At 48.3% G+C, this 17,483-nt stretch overlaps 1 protein-coding gene across 1 annotated transcript; it reads left to right on the top strand.

Annotated features, from left to right (window-relative positions):
- Window positions 1-14,747: 14,747 nt before the first annotated feature.
- LOC133765752 (disintegrin and metalloproteinase domain-containing protein 21-like) lies at window positions 14,748-16,943 on the top strand. The gene has a single exon (XM_062199315.1). The coding sequence runs from the start codon at window positions 14,748-14,750 to the stop codon at window positions 16,941-16,943; it is 2,196 nt and encodes a 731-aa protein (XP_062055299.1).
- The last annotated feature ends 540 nt before the right edge of the window (window positions 16,944-17,483 follow it).

Genomic DNA, 17,483 nt, shown 5'->3' with positions numbered 1-17,483 from the left:
CGCTGTGGCGCAGCAGGTTAATGCCCTGGCCTGAAGCACCGCTATCCCATATGGGCACTGGTTTGAGACCCAGGTTGCTCCACTTCTGATCCGGCTCTCTGCTATGGCCTGGAAAAGCAGTGCAAGATGTCCCAAGTCCTTGGGCCCCTGTACCCACGTGGGAGACCAGGAAGAAATTCCCAGCTCCTGGCTTCAGACTGGCGCAGCTCCGGCCGTTGTGGCCAACTGGGGAGTGAACCATCAGATGGAAGACCTCTCTCTCTCTCTCTGCCTCTCCTCTCTCTACATAACTCTGACTTTCAAATAAATAAATAAATAAATCTTAAAAACAAAACAAGACACATGGTTACATGAATCCAACAGTGAGGGAATATGCTCCTCCACTATATGGGGTGCTGTAAAGAATGCTCTCCTCTCGCTGACTTGGTTCGTACCCTCTTGGGGCCCATGGTGGGTTCTCCTAGTGCTAATATTGGCCCATGTGTTTCTAACTGCCATAGCAAATTTATCTCCCAGAGAAGTCCATCAAGATGCAGATGGTACTTCAGATGGGACCCTGAATGGAACCTACCTTCTACCGAAGCTACCTGGGTAGCCGGGACCACCACCCTCAACACTCCACACCCTAAGGGGCCCCCAGGACAGTGACCTCAGGTCAGCAGGAAGTAGCCAGAATGAGATTGACACCTCAGACCCCTACAGCAGTAGGGTGTGGATTAAAGGAGGCTGACTGAGGCCTCCAGAAGAAAAACTAGCGCTGAGGCCGTGAGACCACCAAGAAAGGAGTTAGAAACATCCTCTTTCTTCATCTAAAACTTCCATTAGGGCCATTACCAAAAGACCCCACTACCACCATGGGCCGCGGGCCAATGAGCACATGTTGCATAAGACTCCCCACACACAACCCCTAGGATGACCCACTAGGAAAACAGCAAGACCTGACAAATCCAGCTCAGTTCCTGAACCCAGTGTCTGGCCTGGGCCTTTGCCTTGGCCCTCTCCAATGAGATGCTCGACTTCTGCTTGCTCAATGAAGTTTCTGCCTTCCCGCCACCATGTCCCAGCTTTTTATTTCTGTACTGAGCTGAGGAATGGAACCCACCAATCCATTCTGGTAACATCCCTCCCCTTTGCGACCAGTAACAGGTTTTACATGTATTTTGGCTTTCTTTACTATCATTCAGTAATTTTTTTGTAATTTTCAGTTTTTCTTTCCCCAGTGTTAAATGTAATCATAAATATATCATTATGGTTGACATTACCTAAGATAGAATTAAAATTTCCTTTCTTGACCATTCATTTCTGATGTGAAATGGATTTTTCTGTGTTGCTACTGAGTTTTTAACTTCATTGAAGAGGTTTGCCAGGTCTGATACCATGTTAGATATTCCTTAGTGTGTTCTTTCTTTCTCTTGCCTCACTGTTGTGGAGAGAACGCACAGTGCTGTGCTCACAGAGGGGACGTGGGCGTCCCTGCCCTGCTCCTCAGCTCAGCTCAGAGCTTTCAGGGAGCAGCACTGAGTGTGGTGTTTGCTGTAGGGTTTTCCCAAAAACTGTCTTGTTGAGGAAATTCCCTCCCTCTTTTTAAAAGATTTCTGTATTTTATTTGAAATGGAGAGTGACAGAGAGAGAAGGAGGGAGAGAGAGGGAGAGGCAGATGGGGGGAGAGAGAAGAGAGAGACATCAGAGAGACAAATCAGAGAGAGAAATCAGAGAGAGAGAGAGAGAGAGAGAGAGAGAGAGAGAGGAGAGCGAGATCTTCCATATTGTGACCCACTACAAAATGCCCACAATTGCCAGGACCCAGCCAGGCAAAGGCAAGGAGCCTGGGACTCTGTCTGGGTCCCTGGCTCTGAGTGTCAGGAGCCCCAAACCTGAACCAGCCTCAAACCTGAACCAGCCTCCACTGCCCCCGAGGAACATTCCAGAAGCTGCGTCAGATGCGTGGAGAGGCTGGGACTCCATGCAGCACACAGATGGGGGTGTGGGCACAACAGGCCCCAGCCAAACCTGTGTCCCACAGTGCCAGGCTGGGAATCCCACTCTTTACAAGGTTATTGGGCACTGAGAGCAGGAATTGGTGCTGGCCTTGTTCGAGCTATTTCTGCATCAGCTGGCAGATCAGGATCGCTATTGTGATGCATTTCTAATGTTTTTCTGTCTATATTTGTCGAGGTCTCCTGTGTCTCCGTATGAATTTCAGCATCATTTTTTCCAGATCTGAGAAGAAGGTCTTTGGTATCTTGATTGGTATTGCATTGAATGTATAAATTGCTTTTGGGAGAATAGACATTTTGATGATATTGATTCTTCCAATCCCTGAGCATGGAAGATTTCTCCATTTTTTGGTATCCTCTTCTATTTCTTTCTTTAAGGTTTTGTAGTTTTCATTGTAGAGATCTTAAACGTCCTTGGTTAAGTTTATTCCAAGGTATTTGATTGTTTTTGTAGCTATTGTGAATGGGATTGATCTTAGAAGTTCTTCCTCAGCCGTGGCATTGCCTGTGTATACAAAGGCTGTTGATTTTTGTGCATTGATTTTATATCCTGCTACTTTGCCAAACTCTTCGATGAGTTCCAATAGTCTCTTACTAGAGTTCTTTGGGTCCCCTAAATAAAGAATCATATCATCTGCAAAGAGGGATAGTTTGAGTTCTTCCTTCCCAATTTGTATCCCTTTAATTTCTTTTTCTTGCCTAATAGCTCTGGCTAGAACTTCCAGAACTGTATTGAAGAGCAGTGGTGAGAGTGGGCATCCCTGTCTGGTACCAGATCTCAGTGGAAATGCTTCCAACTTTTCCCCATTCAATAGGATGTTGGCCATGGGTTTTTCATATATTGCTTTGATTGTATTGAGGAATGTTCCTTCCATACCCAGTTTGCTTAGAGTTTTCATCATGAAAGGGTGTTATATTTTATCAAATGTTTTCTCTGCGTCTATTGAGAGAATCATATGTTTTTTCTTCTGCAGTCTGTTAATGTGGTGTATCACGTTGATTGTTTTGCGAACGTTGAACCATCCCTGCATACCAGGGATAAATCCCACTTGGTCTGGGTGGATGATCTTTCTGATGTGTTGTTGCATTCTATTGGCCAGAATTTTATTGAGGATTTTTGCATCTATGTTCATCAGGGATATTGGTCTGTAAGTCTCTTTCTCTGCTGCATCTTTTTCTGGCTTAGGAATTAAGGTGATGCTGACTTCATAGAAAGAATTTGGGAGGATTCCCTCTTTTTCGATTGTTTTGAATAGTTTGAGAAGAATTGGAGTTAGTTCTTCTCTAAATGTCTGGTAGCATTCAGCAGTGAATCCATCTGGTCCTGGGCTTTTCTTTGTTGGGAGGGCCTTTATTACTGTTTCAATTTCTGTGTCAGTTATGGGTCTGTTTAGGTTTTCTATGTCTTCCTGGCTCAATTTAGGTAGGTTGTATGTGTCCAGGAATCTGCCCATTTCTGATAGATTTCCCTGTTTGCTGGCATACAAGTCCTTGTAGTAATTTCTGATGATTCTTTTTATTTCTGTGGTGTCTGTTGTTACGTTTCCTTTTTCATCACTGATTTTATTGATTTGGGTCTTTTCTCTTCTTTTTTTAGTTAGTTATGCTGAAATTCATATGGAGACACAGGAGACCTCGAATAGCCAAAGCAATCTTGGACAACAAAAACAAAGCCGGAGGCATCACAATACCAGATTTCAGGACATACTACAGCGCAGTTGTTATCAAAACAGCATGGTACTGGTACAGAAACAGATGGATAGACCAATGGAGCAGAATAGAAACACCAGAAATCAATCCAAACATCTACAGCCAACTTATATTTGATCAAAGATCCAAAACCAATCCCTGGAGTAATATAGTCTATTTAATAAATGGTGCTGGGAAAATTGGATTTCCACATACAGAATCATGAAGCAAGACCCCTACCTTTCACCTTACACAAAAATTCACTCAACATGGATTAAAGACTTAAATCTATGACCCAACACCATCAAATTATTAGAGAGCATTGGAGAAACCCTGCAAGATATAGGTACTGGCAAAGACTTGTTGGAACAGACCCCAGAAGCACAGGCAGTCAAAACCAAAATTAACATTTGGGATTGCATCAAATTGAGAAGTTTCTGTACTTCGAAAGAAACAGTCAGGAAAGCAAAGAGGCAACCAACAGAATGGGAAAAATTATTTGCAGACTATGCAAGAGATAAAGGGTTGATAACCACAATCTACAAAGAAATCAAGAAACTCCACAATAACAAAACAAACAACCCACTCAAGAGATGGGCCAAGGACCTCAATAGACATTTTTCGAAAGAGGAAATCCAAATGGCCAACAGACACATGAAAAAACGTTCAAGATCACTAGCAATCAGGGAAATGCAAATCAAAACCACAATGAGGTTTCACCTCACCCCGGTGAGAATGGCTCACATTCAGAAATCTACCAACAATAGATGCTGGAGAGGATGTGGGGAAAAAGGGACACTAACCCACTGTTGGTGGGAATGCAAACTGGTTAAGCCACTATGGAAGTCAGTCTGGAGATTCCTCAGAAACCTGAACATAACCCTACCATACAACCCAGCCATCCCACTCCTTGGAATTTACCCAAAGGAAATTAAATTGGCAAACAAAAAAGCCGTCTGCACATTAATGTTTATTGCAGCTCAATTCACAATAGCTAAACCTGGAACCAACCCAAATGCCCATCAACAGAAGACTGCATAAAGAAATTATGGGACATGTACTCCATAGAATACTATACAGCAGTAAGAAACAATGAAACCCAGTCATTTGCAACAAGATGGAGGAATCTGGAAAACATCATGCTGAGTGAATTAAGCCAGTCCAAAAGAGACAAATATCATTTGTTTTCCCTGATCAGTGACAACTAACTGAGCACCAAAGGGGAAACATGTTGAAGTGAAATGGACACTATAACAAACAGTGACCTGATCAGCTCTTGTCCTGACTGTTGATGTACAATGTAATACTTTATCCATTATAGTATTTTTTTTTGTTCTAGTACTAGTGGTTGAACCATGTAATTAACACACAATTATTCTTAGGTGCTTAAATTTTAACTGAACAACGATCCCTGTGAAATATAAGAGTGGGAAAAAGAGAGGGAGGAGATGTACAATTTGGGACATGCTCAATCGGACTTGCCCCAAATGATGGAGTTAGGAGCGTGCCAGGGGATTCCAATACAATCCCATCAAGGTGGCATGTACCAATGCCATCTCACTAGTCCACGTGATCAATTTCAGTTCACAGTTGATCACATTGATAGGTCTAAGAGTCAAAGGGATCACACAAACAAGACTGGTGTCTGCTAATACTAACTGATAGAATCAAAAAGGGAAAGAACAATCCAACATGGGAAGTGAGATACACAGCAGACTCATAGAATGGCAGATGTCCTAAACAGCACTCTGACCTCAGAATCAGCCCTTAAGGCATTCGGATCTGGCTGAAGAGCCCATGAAAGTATTGTAGGCATGGAAAGCCAAGACACTCTGGAAAAAAAAAAGAAGACCTAAATGAAAGATCTCTGTGAGTGAGATCCCAGTGGGAAGAACGGGCCATCAAAGAAGGAGGTACCTTTCGCTGAAGGGAGGAGAGAACTTCCACTATGACTATGACCCTAGCGGAATAAGATCAAAGTTGGAGAACCCTAAAGGCTTCCATAGCCTTGGCAACTCATGACTAGAGCCTAGGGAGATTACTGACGCCATAAACAGGAGTGTCAAATTGTTGAATCAACAACAGGATTCACTGTGTACTTTCATCTCATGTGGGATCCATCCTTAATGTGTTGTCTAATTGAAGTGATGCTATAACTAGTACTGAAACAGTATTTTTACACTTTGTGTTTCTGTGTGGGTGCAAATTCATGAAATCCTTACTTAGTGTATACTGAATCGATCTTCTGTATATAAAGATAATTGAAAATGAAAAAAAAAAAACCTGGTGTTAAATTGGAAATTGCATAGAAAATTAATCAATTTTTAAAAAAATATCATGTAGGATCTCTGTCCTTAATGTGCTGTACATTGTGATTTAATGCTAGAACTAGTACTCAAACAGTATTTTTCACTTTGTGTTGCTATGTGGGGGCAAACTGTTGAAATCTTTACTTAATATATACTAAACTGATCTTTTTTTTTAATCTTGTGGTACTAGCATATTTATAGGGCATGGAAGATTAAAAGCATAATTTTTATGATATTTCATTCACTTTCTTTTCTTTATTAAACTTTTATTTAATGAATATAAATTTTCAAAGTACAGCTTAAGGGTTACAATGGCTTCCCCTCCCAAAACTTCCCTCCCACCCACAACCCTCCCCTTTCCTGCTCCCTCTCCCCTTCCAATCACATCATGAATCATTTTCAATTCTCTTTATATACAGTGTTGGACCTCTCAGTTGCAGAGATGCCCACTTGCTTGGGAGGACGCCCAAAGATCCAGACTCCAGACCAGTTGATGCAAAAAGCACGAGGTTTTTATTGAACGTTTGCGCAAACGGGCCCCCACCTCAGGCAGTGAGGAGCCCTGAGTGGCAGTTTCACACAGGTTATATAGGCAACGAATTAGCATATTCCTAATGCGCATGCATAGGATTGGTCAGTTCAGAGGGACAATTAGCATACCGGAGAATGCTGAGGGAGAGTGCTGAGGGAACGTGCTGAGGGAGAGTGCTGAGGGAACGTGCTGAGGGAACGTGCTGAGGGAGAGTGCTGAGGGAACGTGCTGAGGGAACGTGCTGAGGAGAGTGCTGAGGGAGAGTGCCTAGAGACTCTCTGAAGGGGAGTGGCAGCTCTGCTCTGGGCATGCCTAGAGGTTCTCTGAAGGGGATTGACTTTTCCTTCCCAGAGAACGTCCTGCCCGCTGGACTCTGGGGAACATCTAACCTCTTAAGAAGCCCCTGATATCTGCCCAGGCCTAGTTTCTTGTCCCTCTCCCCCATAAGGGTCCTTCATTCCCTCCTTTTCTTTTTTGCAAAGATTTTAATCCTAAAATCTATTGGACCGGCCTGGGGAGAGCCTGCCTCACTGGAGGGAGGGAACTCTGTTCTTGCTGGACTGGGTTGGGTTCCACGTTAACAATTGTGGAGCATGGGGATTGGAAAAACAATGGGGAAAGGCCAGGAACATCACAAATATTAAACAGTTTTTGAAAGTCTTAGCTTGAGTGGGTTCTGAGTGCGCTGGAGCTTCCATTTGGCTGGTCTATCCGGATCCTCGGGGCCCTGGGGAGGTGGTGCTCGCTTCACGTGTGAGGCGTGGACCCAAGCAGCGATTCCGTCGACCTTGAGAGCGGTGGGAGTTGTCAACAGCACAGTGAAGGGGCCTTTCCACCGGGGCTCTAGAGTCTTAGATTGGTGCCTTCGGACATACACAGTGTCTCCGATTTGGAAAGGATGTGGGATGGTTGTCGTAGGCTGCTGCAAGAGGTTTCCAGACCTGGTTCTGGATGATCTGGAGCGCTCTCAACCGGGCCTGTAATTTAGGGGCATCGGCAACGGAGTCACTGGCAAGGTCAAGCAAGCCTGCTACTGGTGGGGGCCCTCCATAAAGGATTTCGTATGGTGTCAGCCCGCAATGAGAGGGCGTGTTTCGGACCCGGAACAACACCATAGGGAGGAGTTGGACCCAGTCTTTAACACCAGTCTCCAACGCTAATTTGGTCAAGGTCTCTTTAATTGTTCTGTTCATTCTTTCTACCTGTCCTGAACTTTGGGGTCTATAGGCACAGTGCAATTTCCAATTTATGCCTAATGCTTTGGCCACCAACTGACTTACCTGGGAGACAAACGCTGGGCCGTTGTGGGACCCGATTACCTTAGGCAAGCCGAACCGGGGGAAGATCTCCTCTATGATCTTCTTGACGACCACCCGGGCGGTTTCCCGTTTTGTGGGGAATGCCTCAGTCCATCCGGAGAAGGTGTCTACAAAAACTAGAAGATACTTATTCCCATAACTGCCCAGCCTTATCTCAGTGAAATCGACCTCCCAGTTGATTCCTGGTCGGTCTCCTCTTACCCTAGCTCCCTCCGGGAGCTTGAGGTGTCTGGCATTTACCTTGGCACACGGAACACAGGATTCAGTCACCTGCTGGACTAAAGAGTCAAGTCCGGGGATGTAATAAGACTGCCTATCTTCCTGTAAGGCTGCTTTTAGCTTTTTGTGTCCCAAATGAGTCCATTGATGGAGGCTGGTAATTATTTCTTTAGCCAATTGGTGTGGCAGGACTATTTTCTCTCCGAGCCTCCAAACCCTTATTTGTTCATCATACTCTGCACCGAGCCGCTGGATCGTATCTAAGTCTTGGTCCGAATAGAGGAAAGGTGGTTCCCTCGATACTTGGGTGGGCTCAATTGTCTTTAACGGGAGCACCTGTTGGCTCAGGGCTGCCGCCCTAGCGGCCTCGTCTGCCATCCTGTTTCCCCTTGCTACGGGGTCGTCTCCTCGTTGGTGCCCGGGGCAATGAATTATACTCAACATTTTGGGCAGGAACAGGGCCTGTAGAAGATCTAGGATTTCCTGCTTATTTTTAATGTCCTTGCCTGCTGAGGTTAAGAGGCCCCTTAGCCGGTATATCTCCCCATGTACATGGGCAGTGGCGAAAGCATACCGACTGTCTGTGTAAATGTTGACCTTTTTGTCTTGTGCCAGTTTTAAAGCTTGAGTTAAGGCTATGAGCTCGGCTTTTTGAGCAGAAGTTCCAGGCTTTAAGGCACTTGACCAGATAACAGTTTTTCTATCCACCACCGCTGCCCCAGCCCTCCGCTCACCGTTCTGTAGAAAGCTGCTCCCATCCGTGAACCAGGTCATTTCGGCATCCGGCAGAGGCTGGTCGGTTAGGTCTTTTCGGGTGCCGTGGGCCTCAGCCAGGATTTGGTGACAGTTATGGATTACCTGGGCCTGGGGCCCCAGTTCCGGGAGCAGGGTGGCCGGGTTTAAAGAGGTGGCAGTCCCAAACCGGACCCGCTCTGAGTTTAATAACATAGTCTGGTAATGAGTTATCCGAGCATTTGAGAGCCACCGATCTGGTGGCTGTCGGATAACTGTCTCCACAGCATGAGGTGCCACTACGGTGAGAGGTTGGCCTAGAGTCAATTTGTCCGAGTCTTTCACCAGAACTGCCACGGCCGCTATCATGCGGAGGCACGGAGGCCAGCCGGCCGCTACATTGTCTAGCTTTTTTGAAAAGTATGCCACCGCCTTTTTCCAGGGTCCAAGCATTTGTGTTAGCACTCCCTTCGCCACTCCCTTGTTCTCATCCACGTATAATGTGAAGAGCTTGGTCATATCAGGGAGGCTCAGGGCTGGGGCTGACAATAGGGCCTTTTTTATGTTGTCAAACGCCCGCTGTTGCTCTTCTCTCCATTGAAAGGGAGCATTGGACTTCGTGAGGGGGTACAATGGGGCTGCCAGCTCCGCAAACCCAGGAATCCAAAGGTGGCAGAATCCCGCACTCCCGAGGAATTCCCGCATCTTTCTGGCATCGGTGGGGGGTGGAATTAGAGCAACCACCCTTTTTCGGCTCTCCGTCAGCCACCGTTGCCCTCCTTCTAGGAGGTAGCCTAGGTAGGCCACCTGTTTCTGACATATTTGGGCCTTTTTCGCGGAGGCTCGATAGCCCAATTCCCCCAGTCTCTGTAGCAGGGCCCCGGTACCTTTTAGGCAGTCCTGCTCAGTTTCAGCGGCAAGGAGGAGGTCGTCCACATATTGCAGGAGGACCAGGTCCGGATGGTTGACTCGGAAGTCGGCCAAATCTAGGTGCAGAGCTTCGTCAAACAAGGTAGGCGAGTTTTTAAATCCTTGGGGCAACCTTGTCCAGGTGAGTTGTCCTGAAAACCCGGTCTCTGGGTCTTTCCACTCAAAAGCAAAGATGGATTGGCTCTGAGGGCTCAGTCTTAAACAAAAGAATGCATCTTTTAGATCTAACACAGTGTACCATACGTGGGTCGGAGGCAAGGTACTTAGCAGATTGTAGGGGTTGGGCACTGTGGGATGCATATCCTCCGTTCTCCTGTTAACCTCCCGCAAGTCCTGTACCGGGCGGTAGTCACCCGTACCAGGCTTCTTTACTGGTAGTAGGGGGGTGTTCCAAGGTGAACGACAAGGTTTTAAAATGCCTAGGTGTAACAGTCTCTGGATATGTGGCCGGATACCTTCCTTAGCTTCCTTGCCCATCGGATATTGACGAACTGACACGGGAATGGCCGTGGGCTTCAGATCTATGATCAAGGGAGGCCGGTTGACGGCCAGCCCTATTCCCGCAGTCTCTGCCCAGGCCTGAGGAAAATCTGTGAGCCACTTGGGGTCCAGGGGAGCCATGGTGGACGAGGGCCTCTCGAATAATCGGTGTTCGTCCTCCAAGCGTAGTGTTAATACCTGGAGGGGCCGCCCTCCTGAGTCTGTGATGGTAGCTCCTTTCTCATGGAAGTGAATTTGGGCTCCTACCTTCGAGAGTAGGTCCCTGCCCAGGAGGGGGTAGGGGCAGTCTGGCACTAGTAAGAACGAGTGTGTCACAAGTCCTGTACTTAACTGGACCTCTCGATTGGTTGTCCAGCGATATAACTTCCCTCCAGTTGCCCCCTGAACCCAGGAAGTCTTGGAGCTTAAAGGCCCTTTTTCTGAAGTCAGTACCAAGTGCTGGGCTCCCGTGTCAATCAGGAAGGTTACCGGTCTGCCCCCCACTTCAAGGGTTATCCTGGGCTCAGGGGGGGGCTCCTGGCCCTGACTCACCTAGTCGTCTTCTTCCAGGGACAGGATTGGAACTGGTCTCTTCTTTGGTCCCTGTGTTTTCTTCGGGCAGTCTTTGACCCAGTGTCCTCTTTCTTTACAATAGGCACATTGATCTCTTTCCACCCGAGGCTTTTGTTTGTCTCCCAAGTCCCTATTCTGTCCTGGTCTACTCCTTTCTGTATCCTGCACTACGGTGGCCAAAATTCTACTAAGCTCTCGATTACGTCTTTTGTCTCTTTTGTCTTCCCTTTCCTCCTGCTCCTTGCGGATCCTTTCCTCCTTCTCCTCTCGGGTCTCCCTTTTGTTGTAAATCTTTTCTGCCTCCTTCATTAAATCTTGTATAGTATACCCCTGAAGCCCCTCTAGCCGCTGCAATTTATTGCGGATGTCCGACGCTGACTGTCCTATAAAGGACATGATTACATCTCCCTGCTGGTCCTCTGCCAGGGGGTCAAACGGGGTGTACATACGGTAGGCTTCCATTAATCTTCCTAGGAAGCCTGCCGGTGTTTCCTCAGCCCCCTGCACTACTGCACGTACCTTGGCCAAATTGGTGGGGCGCTTTCCAGCCCCTCTGAGACCCGCAAGGAGAATCTGGCGGTAAAGACAAAGTCGCTCCCTACCAGCAACGGTGGTGTAGTCCCAATCAGGACGGGTTGAGGGAAACGCCTCCTCGATTTCGTTTGGCAGTAGGGTCGGTCGGCCATCTGCTCCAGGGACGTTTTTCCGTGCCTCAAGGTAGACACACTGCTTTTCCTCAGTAGTGAGGAGGGTCTGCAGAAGCTGCTGACAATCATCCCAGGTGGGCTGATGAGTCAATAAAATTGACTCGATCAGCCCAGTCAGAGCCTGGGGGTCCTGAGAGAAAGAGGGGTTATGGGTTTTCCAATTGTAAAGATCGGAAGCAGAAAATGGCCAGTACTGCATCTGGCCAGCCACCGAGCGAAGAGGAAAAGCCTGCGAAGTCCAGACGCTTCCCGAGCCCCCTGCCTGCCCCCGACGGAGGCGCAGGCGGCTGGAGGGCGGGGAAGGCGCTGAGACTTCTTCCCCTGCCCTCGTGGAATCAGGGGATGGTGCAGAAGGTTGCACATCCCGCTCTGGTTGTTGTGGGGGTTCCTGTGGGGGAGCAGGCTGGCCGGGAAGATAGGGTGGGGGAGAGTCAAAGAGCAGAAGGTCCTGATCAGCCGGAAGAACCGGTGGCTTGTCAGGTTTTGGATCTCGAATCTCCTTCAGAGGGTATAGGGAGGAGGTTGGCACAACCGGGATAGGAGGAGGGGGTATCGGGGAGGAAGGTATTAAAGGAGTTGGGGATGGCCGAGGAAGGGGTAACGGGGTCCGTATGGGCTCCGTCGGGAAGGAGAAGGGTTCTATCCAGGGAGGGGGGTTACGTGAAAGATCCTCCCACGTGGTAATGTAGGGCACCTGATCAGGGTGTCCATTGGATCCTGGCTGAAAGACTCGCGCCTTAATCTGTAAAATAATATCGAGGTTAAAAGTGCCGTTCCTTGGCCAGCCGACCTCGAAGGCCGGCCACTCTGAGGAACAGAATTTTGCCCATCGTTTCCTTTTAACCTCCACTGAGAGGTGGCGCGTGCGTTCTCGAACGTCCTTCCAGTGATCTAGAGTGAGACTTAAAGGGGTGGTTATTTGTTGACCCATGGGTGCAAAGATTTCAGCCCAAACAAAAAGAACAGCCAATGCACAGACACATACAGTAAGCAAGACAAACCACATGGCTAGGACAAATCGAACGCTATTGCGCTATTTTTGGGAGCAGCTGCCTGACCAGCCCTCCCCGGGAAGGAGGGAGACTTGGTCTCCGACCCACCTCCAGACCACCCCGGGAGCGTCTTCCGGGGGAACGGACCGAGGGTTTCCCCTACTGGTCTCACAGACCGGAGCGTCCTCCGGGGAACGGACCAGGGGTTGCTGGGCACGCCTGCCTCCCCCACTGGTCTCACAGAGTCAGGTACTGGCCAGTCAGAACACTCAAGACGAAGAACAACAAACAGAAAACACTTAATTATACCTCCAACTGGTCCGCAGAGAATGGGTCTGAGGGCGACCTAAAATCCCCATACGGGCCACCAAAATGTTGGACCTCTCAGTTGCAGAGATGCCCACTTGCTTGGGAGGACGCCCAAAGATCCAGACTCCAGACCAGTTGATGCAAAAAGCACGAGGTTTTTATTGAACGTTTGGGCAAACGGGCCCCCACCTCAGGCAGTGAGGAGCCCTGAGTGGCAGTTTCACACAGGTTATATAGGCAACGAATTAGCATATTCCTAATGCGCATGCATAGGATTGGTCAGTTCAGAGGGACAATTAGCATACCGGAGAATGCTGAGGGAGAGTGCTGAGGGAGAGTGCTGAGGGAGAGTGCTGAGGGAACGTGCTGAGGGAGAGTGCTGAGGGAACGTGCTGAGGGAGAGTGCTGAGGGAACGTCCTGAGGGAACGTGCTGAGGGAGAGTGCTGAGGGAACGTGCTGAGGGAACGTGCTGAGGAGAGTGCTGAGGGAGAGTGCCTAGAGACTCTCTGAAGGGGAGTGGCAGCTCTGCTCTGGGCATGCCTAGAGGTTCTCTGAAGGGGATTGACTTTTCCTTCCCAGAGAACGTCCTGCCCGCTGGACTCTGGGGAACATCTAACCTCTTAAGAAGCCCCTGATATCTGCCCAGGCCTAGTTTCTTGTCCCTCTCCCGCATAAGGGTCCTTCAACAGAAGTTCAGTTTAGTATATATTAGGTAACGATTTCAATGCCAGGTTTATTACCCAACGTCAGGTACCTGTCTGTGGTGGTGAATTAGAATAAGGAGGACAAGTTTGAGGCTACAGGACAGAAAAGGTTAATCTTCTGATAGATGAGGACAATAGCAGAGTCTGGGCTCTCAAAACTCCTGCCCCGCCTCAGTGAGGACAGGCTGGCCTGTGAAGGAGTACAAAGTGGGGAGGGGCTGCTGGGTCAGTGCTGAGGCGGCTGTGGGTCTGGTCACGGGGCATCTGGCATGTCAGCACAGGTCCTTGATAAACTTGCTTGAGTGTTTGACTTCGTCCTGAGAATGCAGCAGGACATTCTGCACGACTAAGCAGCTACAGCACATTGTCTGGCTGAGATCTGAAAGAGGAAAAGTGTTGTGTTAGCGAGTCCAGGGCTTCCTTGATCAGGAGGAGGCCCACTCAGCCTGGAGCCCATGCTCACTATGTCCCCTGTTACTCGTACCCCTTCACGTCCTTTTACAACACACAGGAAACCTCTGGTCACGCTGACCACAGAGGACCAGATTGCTACAGCAGACTTTCTAAAGGACAGCTCTGAATTCACAAGCAAGCTTTATTTATCTGTTTGAATGATCACTATAGGCAGTTACAGGCTCAGAAGTTATCACCTACAAAAGTGAAAAGAAAATCATATTTGTTGCGGCTGTAAGCTTAGTCTCTTCCCCTTTCCATAAAGGGGTCTCTGCATGGATTCCGGAGATTGTGTTTGCAGAGAAATGGAGACACTGGGGACAGGACACTGAAAGTGTCAGAGGAACCATGCGTTTGTGGAGGAGAAACACCAAGGTCTCCCATGAAGACCCAAAGCCAACCCTGATGCCCACCACTGATCAGCAAACACCTGCTCCCTGTTCCTGGGGCCACTGCCCTCCTCTTGGAGGTTGCTGAGCACTCCCATGCAGAGACCTCGGCTGGGCTCGCATCTTCCAGACACTCTGCTGCTCACAACGAGTTGCCAAGACCAAAGGGAGATACTGATGCTGTGTGGGGCCCTTTGACCCCAGCCCCCTTGAGCTCTGATGACACAATGCCCAGACCCAAACTTGCCACGCCCTGCTTCTGTTGTCTAAACCCTCAGGGAGCCTGGGGAGGACCTGTGTCGTCTGTCAGTGTGCCCCTGGCAGTGAAGAGGCCACAGCAGATGCCTGAGATCTGGCTCTCTGGACGCTTTTTCCAAGCCCACTCCTCGGACACATATGCCTGAGCTGGGCCATGGTGCTGGCAGAGGGATCAGTCACGCTATTCCTGCTTGGGCTCTGGGCGCACCTGGAACCGGGCCAGAGTTCCCCTGGTCGTCCCTCATGGCGCTATGTTTCGTCTGAGGTGGTGATTCCCAGGAAGGAGCTGCACCAGGGCAAAGGTGTTCAGGTGCCAGGCTGGCTCTCCTACAGCCTGCGTTTTGGGGGCCAAAGACACGTCATCCGTATGCGGAGAAAGAAGCTTCATTGGCCCGGACACCTGCTAATGATGACTCAGGATGACCAAGGAGCCTTGCAGATGGACTATCCCTACATTCCTATGGACTGCTACTACCTCGGCCACCTGCAGGACATTCCTCTGTCCACCGTCACCATTGACACCTGCTATGGGGGCCTGGAAGGCATCATGAAGCTGGATGACCTTGCCTACGAAATCAAACCCCTCAGGGACTCGCACAGGTTTGAACACATCGTTTCTCAGATAGTGGCCGACTACAACGCCACGGGGCCCATGTATACACTGGAACACAAGGAGGATATGGACCCCTTCTTCTCTGAGGTGAACAGCACTGTGGCTCCCAGGTTCTCTGTTATGATGTACAGTGCCCATAAGTTCCGTTTGAAACATCATGTTCAAATTACTAATGGACTGTTTCAGGTATTCACCAATGTGTCAAAATCCGTCCAATTTATAATGCATTTGTACAGTGTTGTTGATAATCTTTTCAGAACTATGTATGCTGAGATTTATGTTTCTTACCTAATCATATATGATCAAGCAGATCCGGTACCCTCTGTTGATGACTTTAGAGTTCCAGGAAGTCCATTATTTAATCTGTATTCCACTCTGTATTTTCCAACTCTTTCTCCACATTCAGGCATAGTATTTACGCCAAGTAGGCCACATGAAAGTGAGTATCAAGTTGGTGAGTATTGGATGTGTAACCGTAATGCATTTAACTATCTTGCATACCAAGGCAGACATTATTTTTCATTAGGTGTTGTAGTTGCACACCAACAGGCAAGATTCATGGGTGTGTGGGTTGACAACCCATGGTGCATTTGCAATAGAAGAGCCACCTGTGTAATGTACATATACCCTCAACTGACTGATTCCTTTAGCAACTGTACTTTTGCTCATATTCAACATATAGTTGGGGCAGTTTCTTCAAGATGCTATTTCTCAGACATCGTTGACTACCATAATAAAACTCTACTTCAGGAACGTTGTGGAAACCGTAAGATAGAGGGAGGGGAGAAATGTGATTGTGGCTCCTTCAAGCAGTGTCATGCCAGCAAATGTTGTAAAGCCAACTGTGATTTCACACCTGGAAGTGTTTGTGATAGAGAACAGTGCTGCACAAACTGCACCTACTCCCCTCTTGGGACTCTCTGCAGACCCGTCCAGAACATATGCGACCTTCCAGAGTACTGTCGGGGGTCCACCTTCACATGCCCTGATGATTTTTATTTGCAAGATGGAACCCCATGCACTGAAGAGGGCTACTGCTATCAGGGGAACTGCACTGACCGCAGTATCCACTGCAAAGAGATCTTTGGTAAAGATGCTGAGAATGGTCACGACAGCTGTTACTGGATAAATGAATTAGGGTTCCGATTTGGCCATTGTTCTAGAAAGGATATATTTCGTTTACACACTGGATGTACTAAAGAAAACAACAAGTGTGGAAAGCTGCAGTGCACCAACGTCACTCGGATTCCCCAGCTGCAGGAGCACGTTTCATTCCATCAGTCTTTATACGAAGGTGTCTTCTGTTTTGGACTGGATGAACACCGTGGGAATGAAGCAATTGATGTTGGACATGTGAGAAACGGTACTCCCTGTGCTAATGGGCGTTTCTGTTTTAACAGTGAGTGCAATACGACTTTGGATAAGTTGAACTATGACTGTTCCCCTCAGAAGTGCAATTTCAGAGGAGTTTGCAACAATAAAAAGAACTGCCACTGCCATGTGGGCTGGGATCCCCCGGCGTGCCTAAATACAGGTTCTGGTGGAAGTTTGGACAGTGGACCGCCTCTTAAAAGAGTGCGTACAATAAGGTTTAGCATGGCACCAGTGATCTATTGGAGAGTTGTCTTTGCTCGCCTTTATTGCTTAATTTTTGCTCTGCTCTTCGGGATGGCCTCACGAGTACGGACAATTATGACTACCACTGTCAAGGAAGAAACAATTCCTGAGGCAGAGTAAAATATCAGTCAGCCTCCCGACCCCTGCCTGTAGCAGGAACAGCTGTGAAAAAGAATCAGTACAAGAGACAGCAGCACTGGAGATCATGCATCCTGCACACGGGGGTCATTCCCTCTGCCCTGGGGGAGGCGGGCGGCCTGGGTTTCTGTCAGCAGTTCTCCCTGATGGGTCACTGGTGCTCAGCTGAAATAAATCTTTGGGACCTCACATCGTTGTCTTCACGTCCTTCCATCAGCATTAGGCGTCCATAGGAGCCCATGTCTCGGTCTGGAGTTGGAGACCTGGGTCAGCAGCAGGGCGAGGCCTGAGCCACTCGTCCCAGGATTAATGAAGTTGTCCCCAGCTCCCTGAAGGAGACATTCAGGACATTTCTCCAAAAGAGTGTTCCTGGGCTTGTGTTTCTCCTCCTCTTCTGAGTAAACTCTCCTTTCCTGAATCCAGGATGAGTTTAGGCCTCCCTGGGCTAATAATCCCAACCAAAGTCTCCCATTCCACACTAGAGTGGCTGTGAGCATAGGGATAGAGGGATGGGGGCTCAAA

The sequence above is a fragment of the Lepus europaeus genome, chromosome 8 (genome assembly GCF_033115175.1).
Source record: "Lepus europaeus isolate LE1 chromosome 8, mLepTim1.pri, whole genome shotgun sequence".
NCBI lineage: Eukaryota > Metazoa > Chordata > Mammalia > Lagomorpha > Leporidae > Lepus > Lepus europaeus.
Note: the sequence above shows the minus strand (reverse complement) of the source record. Positions and strands in the feature narration are given on the sequence as shown.